This window comes from Leopardus geoffroyi, chromosome A1 (assembly GCF_018350155.1).
Source record: "Leopardus geoffroyi isolate Oge1 chromosome A1, O.geoffroyi_Oge1_pat1.0, whole genome shotgun sequence".
In the NCBI taxonomy this organism is placed as follows: Eukaryota; Metazoa; Chordata; class Mammalia; order Carnivora; family Felidae; genus Leopardus; species Leopardus geoffroyi.
Genome location: NC_059326.1, coordinates 15624139 through 15630922, shown reverse-complemented (window position 1 = coordinate 15630922; position 6784 = coordinate 15624139). Strand labels below are relative to the sequence as shown.

The window sequence follows — 6784 nt, the reverse complement described above, 5'->3', positions numbered from 1 at the left end:
AAGGAAGAGCCAAAGATGACTAAGAGTTTTCAAGTCCAAAACATTTGAAGTGTATTTTCTTCCTTATATCCAACCTTTAATTTTTTTCTGAAAATTATCCTGATTAAGCTGATTGGAGTGTTTTTTTCTTGTTTTTCAGACTTGGCCAGCCTATTCTAGGACCTAGCAGAAAGTCAACACAGTTCCCAGCCTGAATCGGTCAGTTACTTCCAGAAGAAAAGGAAGACCTATGACATCCCTGGAGAATTTGTACCTGTGACAACCCTGGAGAGTTTGTACCTGTGACATCCCTGCAGAGTTTGTACCTGTGACATCCCTGCAGAGTTTGTACCTATGACATCCCTGGAGAGTTACTTGCTGCATACTTCCCTCAGGCCCTGCAGGCAATAAAGGGCTATCTTTCCAGGTCCTCTTTGCACTGGACACCTGCAGTTCACCTCTTATGCACTCCAGCACCCCCATCAGCTCCCTCTTCTCCTTCACCAGCCCGGCAGTGAAGAGACTGCTAGGCTGGAAGCAAGGAGATGAAGAGGAAAAGTGGGCAGAGAAGGCAGTAGACTCTTTAGTAAAGAAATTAAAGAAGAAGAAAGGAGCCATGGATGAGCTGGAGAGGGCCCTCAGCTGCCCAGGGCAGCCCAGCAAATGCGTTACAATTCCCAGGTCCCTGGATGGGCGGCTGCAGGTGTCCCACCGCAAGGGGTTGCCCCACGTCATTTACTGCCGAGTGTGGCGCTGGCCTGATCTCCAGTCTCACCACGAGTTGAAGCCACTGGAGTGCTGTGAGTTCCCATTTGGATCCAAGCAGAAAGAGGTGTGCATTAACCCCTACCACTATCGCCGGGTGGAGACTCCAGGTGAGATTTTCTTCCTGATGTCATGGTTTATCTTTAAAGTTAAGGAGTCTTGTCCCACTTGAAGAGGAGTGATGGGGCATCAGCAAGACAAGCCCCGCCCCCCGCCCCACCTCACCAAAGGAAAAGGAAGAGGGGAGGTTCAAATCCGAGGAAGTAATCCAAACTTTTGCAGTCAGAAAAATCTAGAAAGAAGGTGCTTCCAGTATACATACACGTTTTGTGAGATTTTGAAAAATGAATTTTTGTTTTGATGTATTTTGCAGTTGTCATCAATTTTTCCAGTTCTTGGGGGTCTTTGAAGGTCTTAATATGGCTTTGCTATGAACATGAACATCCTGGGGCACCCTGGTCAGTGGTTAAGTGTCTGACTCTTGATTTTGGCTCAGGTCACATTTCACGGTTTGTGAGATCGAGCCCCACGTCAGGCTGTGCATTGGCAGCGTGGAGCCTGCTAGGGAATCTTTCTCTCTCTTTCTCTGCTTCACCTCTGTTCACTCACTCTCTCTCTCTCAAAATAAATAAACTTAAAAAAAAAAGGAACATCCTCCTTTCTATCCTCTCTCCCTCAGTGAAACCGAACTAAACTAAAGGAGGTTTTTGCTGCCACTTTCCCCAAGCTCAGGTGCATGGAAGTATCTCATATCTGGGTCTGAAAACAGCCAGTGGAAGAATTGCTAGAAATCCTTTTAGGACTGAAAGCAACAGGGGCTGGGAAAGATTAGCAGTTGTTCTTAAATATGGCTTCAATACTGTTCTAAAACTCTTCATGTACCCATATGTGTGTGGGGGGGTACATATATTTCACCCCCTTTATGAAGTCTGATGTTTACCCTTGTCCTTCACACTGGCTGTAGCAGTTTGACTACACTTCTCTTTGGATAGAGTGTTCCTTTGGCTATATAGGGCTGCGGTTTTCATAGGAGCTTCCTCTCCCTGACTGGCCACCTGTCTCATTCCGGGAGACCAGAGGGCTGGCACATGAGCTCTGCCAAGTGGCCCATGTCCATTAAAAGATGAGTGTGTCTAGGGGCACCTGGGTGGCTCAGTCGGTTGAGTGTCCAACTTAGGCTCAGGTTGTTATCTCACGGTTCGTGAGTTCAAGCCCCAAGTTGGGCTGTCTGCTGTCAACACGGAGCCTGGAGCCTGCTTCACATCCTCTGTCCCCTTTTCTCTGCCTCTCGTCCCCTGTTGGTACTCTCTCTGTCTCTCTCTCTCTTTCAAAAATACATAAACAAAAAAGAAAAAAGAGAGAGAGAGGTGGTTGTGTCTAAGTAGGCCTGGCGTTAACCTCACAGCGGTACTAGGAAGTTCCCAGCCTACAGTGGTTTGAGTTAGGCCACCTTTCAGGCTCCAAAATCTTCCCGTCGTGTTGTATAACTATAGTCAGGGAAGTCACTGCCTGCGTGTGGATGCTTCTCACAGTTTCCTCATCCTGGGATTGAGTGAGTCTCTGTAGAAGACTGTTGAGAAAGCCCTGGAGAATCTGACGTGTTTTCACTAGATCATGTAGGTCTTAGCTTTCTTCCCTTCTTTCCTTCCTCTCTCTCTGGGCTCTTTCTGTATACCAAAAAAAAAGAAAAAAAAAAAAAAAGTCATTCAGGTCCAAGTTTATGACAATGACTTGATTCTTTTTTGCTTGTTTGTTTCAAAGATATGAGTTACAGTAAGCACTCAAAGTATACCTGATGAAAAAATGTTCATTAAGAAATCATTTCTCTCTTCTTGAGTAATGGAGTTGTAAAATGTACATTGCAAGAAGTTATCTGGCTCATTGTCTCTGGTTTTCCTTTTGAATACTAGAAAACCTAAGTTAAAAGCCTTATTTGGTGTTTTAGTTTATGTAAAGTTCTTTTAGAAATATTAATGCAAGGGGCTCTTGGGTGGCTCGGTAGGCTTGGTCAGTTAAGCATCGGACTTCAGCTCAGGTCACAATCTCATGGTGCTTGAGTTCAAGCCCCGTATAGGGCTTTCTGCTGACAGCTTGGAGCCTGGAGCCTGCTTTGGATTCTGTGTCTCCCTCTCTCTGTGCCCCTCCCCTGATCATGCTCTGTTTCTCTCAGTCTTTCAAAAATAAACATTAAAAAAAAAAAGAAATGTTAAATGATTTGGCAGGTAGATTTCATATTATTATATTTTAGGTTTGACTTCCCAAAATGAAAGATGGGTAGATATAATTTTAATTTTAAGGTAATATTTAAGCTACACAGGATTTTTTATTCCTAACTTTGATGTTTTTTATTAGAAAAAGCAGATTTTACATCTAGCTTTCTGGTCGTGTTTAAAGTAAATATTTTGAGAACAGTGAGGATGCTAATGTTAAGCAAGTTTATTGGGTTCCTAGTTATCATAAAGCTTAAGTTTTTCATTTGAAATCTCCTTTTCTTGACTCCCTCATTTTAGGAACATTGAGGGCTACAGTCAGATTTTCTTTTTACTCACACAACCACTTAAATCATCTATTTAAATGCTTTTCAAACTGCCTGTAGTGAAGGACCAGTTTTTTATTTTTAAATTTCCAACCCTTCAAATATCAATACTTCTGTAATACAAATGAATTGCCAGGCAAATGAACATTTAAGAAGACTTACCAAATGCGAGCTCAGTTTTGTTTTTGTTTTTGTTTTACTCTTCATTTCAACAGATATAAAATTGCTCTGTCAAATTGCTGTTCAAATTTTAAACCTTAACTCTCAGTTTCAATACTGCACCTTCATCGACTGGTACCCAGCAGTTGGTACGAGTGTCATTAGTACTCAAACCTCACTTTGCATGGCTGGAGTTTAGTAGAAGCCACGCGAAAAGTGTTTTTGCAGTGTGTGGTGATTTTACTCCTTGCGACTGGAGCTTATTTCAGGAGTACAATTTCTTCTTGACTGAAAGTACCCATATATCAAAACCACATGACTCTTGAAAAAGATACAAAAGCTTTTCTCAGCTCTGCTTTGTACACAACCCATATACACAGTAACTCCTGCCACTGTTGCCCCCTTGTAATGCTTAGTTGTTAAGACTTAGTTGTTAAGACAGTGTGGTATTTGGGGTGCCTCGGTGGCTCAGTCGGTTAAGCATCAGACTTTGGTTCAGGTCATGATCTCACGGTTCTTGACTTCAAGCCCTGTGTGGGGCTCTGTGCTGACAGCTCAGAACCTGGAGCCTGCTTCAAATCCTGTGTCTCCCTCTCTCTCTGCCCATCCTCTGCTCACATTCTGTTGCTGTCTGTCTCTTAAAAAAAATAAAAATAAAAAAATAAGACAGTGTGGTATTTAAAAGATGGCATAAAATTGAACCACTGTCTGTAATCTCACTATGTCATATTTGTAAGCAGCAATTGTGATCTAGAAATAGAATTTAGTAATTAGGAATAACTATTACTATGGGTTGAATGTTTATGTACCCCTCCCCGCCAATTCACATGTTGAAAATCTAATGCCTAAGGTGATGATATCAGGAGATGGGAGCTTTAGGAGATGATTTGGTCACGAAGAAAGACACTTATGAATGGGATTAGTGCTCTTCTAAAGGAGGCCTCAGAGAAATCCCTTATACCTTTCCACCTTATGAGGACCCAGATGATCAGAATATGTAGCTTGGGAGAGAACTTTCCCCAGAATCTGACCATGCTACACCCTGATCTTGGACTTCCCAGCCTCTAGGACTGTGAGGAATAAATTTTTATTGTTTATAAGCTACCTAGTTTATGGTATTTCTGTTATAACAGTCCAAATGGACTAAGACAGCTATGTTTTGAGTGAAAGTGTTTAGAAATATGATCAGTGTAAATCTAAGGTAAACTAGCCAGTCAAGCTGAATAACACCAGAATGATACCATTGGTTTTCTTTACAAAAATTTTCGTCCAGATGGTAAAAACACATTATCAAGGCATTTGTCTCATTAAAGGAGGACGAACCCTCTGTTTTTTTCTTTTGGTGCCTCTGATCTTTGGCCTACGAAGAAATTGAATTTTCTGTATTCAGGGGGTGTGAGGCCACTCAAAAAAGAAAAGTGAGTGTTTATTTGAACCTTGTTATCATTGTGATGAAGAAACGTCATTGCAAAAGAAGCCATATACCATTTACTCTGTCGGGCCCTCACTTTCAGACAACTCATGGAGAAAGTCATCTTTCTCCTGCATATTCATGGAACACATAAAAGGAAGTTTAATGGCTTATCATCCAGCTCATTTTTTGAATGATGATGCCATTGGGTGTCCTATAATGTCATAAAACAGTATATGCACATATTGGCTTTTAAAGGGGGAAGAAATAATTTGTTTCTCTGCACTCTCGACTGTTGTGGTTTAGTTTAAGACTTTTCATTTACCTGTTAGAGTTTATTTTCTACATGTAGAACGAAAAAGTGTTGCTTGTTAAGAAAGACATAAATGTATTATGGTGGATAAGTGGTAGACTTTGTGATTGATGTTATTTTATTGCTATTATTGTTGTTTGTTTATTCTGAAACATTTACACTTTAAAAATTGTTTTAGGGGTGCCTGGGTGGCTTGGTCGGTTAAGCGTCCGACTTCGGCTCAAGTCATGATCTCACGGTCCGTGAGTTCGAGCCCCGCGTCGGGCTCTGTGCTGACAGCTCAGAGCCTGGAGCCTGTTTCGGATTCTGTGTCTCCCTCTCTCTCTGCCCCTCCTCTGTTCATGCTCTGTCTCTCTCTGTCTCAAAAATGAATAAACATTAAAAAAATAAAATAAAAAATAATTGTTTTAATGTTTATTTTTTATTAAACTTTTTTTTAATGTTATTATTTATTTTTGAGACAGAGAGAGACAGAGCATGAACAGCAGAGGGGCAGAGAGAGGGGGAGACACAGAATCTGAAGCAGGCTCCAGGCTCCGAGCTGTCGGCACAGAGCCCGACGCGGGGCTCGAACTCACAGAGTGTGAGATCATGACCTAAGCTGAAGTCGGATACTTAACCGACTGAGCCACCCAGGACCCCTGTTTATTTAGTTTTTAGAGAGAGCACAAGTGAGGGGAGGGCAGAGGGAGAGGGAGACACAGAACCTGAAGCAGGCTCCAGGGTTTGAGCCGTGAGCACAGAGTCCGACACGGGGCTCAAACCCACAAACTGTGAGATTATGACCTGAGCCAAAGTTGGAAGGAAGCTTAACCGACTGAGCTACCCAGGCGCCCCCAGAATATTTACTTGTTTATGAAAGTTTTTATCAATATTTGCGTATGGTAACAAATGAATAGTGTGATTAAAAACAAGAGCTACCACATCCATCTCTAGAAACAACTTCTTTTAATCATTATTGGTTAGTTCTTTTGCTAGTTCCTTCCATTATTACCAAAAATTATGGAGATAACTCTAGATAATATACTTATACACCTAGACAGTGTTTACACATTGATTCCTAAAAAGTGTGGAAGTAATTCTATATGATATGCTTATAAATCTATTTCTGAATTTATCACCTTTAGATAATTTCATTGACTAAAAGATGAGGATTTAGCTAATTTATATTAACTTCTCTCTTTTTTTCTTCTTTTTAAATCTTTGATATCTACATTTTAGTTTATGATTTATGTTATTTTTTGGCTACTGTATTCGTTTCCATCATGGGATCTTGTGGTAAGAATTATTTTCCCTTAGAAGAGCCTTGGTCCATTGCTTTCTAGTGTCCAGCATTGGTGATGGGAAACCAATAGTCAATTCAGTTCTCATGTCTTCATAGGTGGCTTTGAGGTGATCCTCTAGGAACCCTTAGAATATTCCATTTGCCCTTCGATGTTTGAAATTCAAGGTGGTATGACCAAGTCTGGATCTCTTTTCGTTAACTGGGTTGTGTATTCCATGGCTCTTTTCAATGTGATGACATAGATCCTTCTTTAGCTCTGGGAGATTTTCTTCTGTTATTTCTTTGATCACTTCCTCCCTCTGTTTTTTCTGCTTCTCTTTCTGGAACTTATGTTGG

The 6784-nt window shown here is 41.2% G+C and overlaps 1 protein-coding gene across 3 annotated transcripts in view; it reads left to right on the top strand.

Moving 5' to 3' along the window:
- Positions 1–245: 245 nt before the first annotated feature.
- SMAD9 (SMAD family member 9) overlaps positions 246–6784 on the top strand; it is a 30004-nt gene continuing 23465 nt past the window's right edge. For all 3 annotated transcript variants that reach the window (XR_006711498.1, XM_045474200.1, XM_045474192.1), the window contains exon 1: positions 246–854. Coding sequence is in view for 2 of the 3 variants with exons in the window: in XM_045474200.1 (XP_045330156.1) it covers positions 443–854 (412 nt within the window). In the remaining variant the exon portion in view is untranslated. The remainder of the gene's footprint in view (positions 855–6784) is intronic.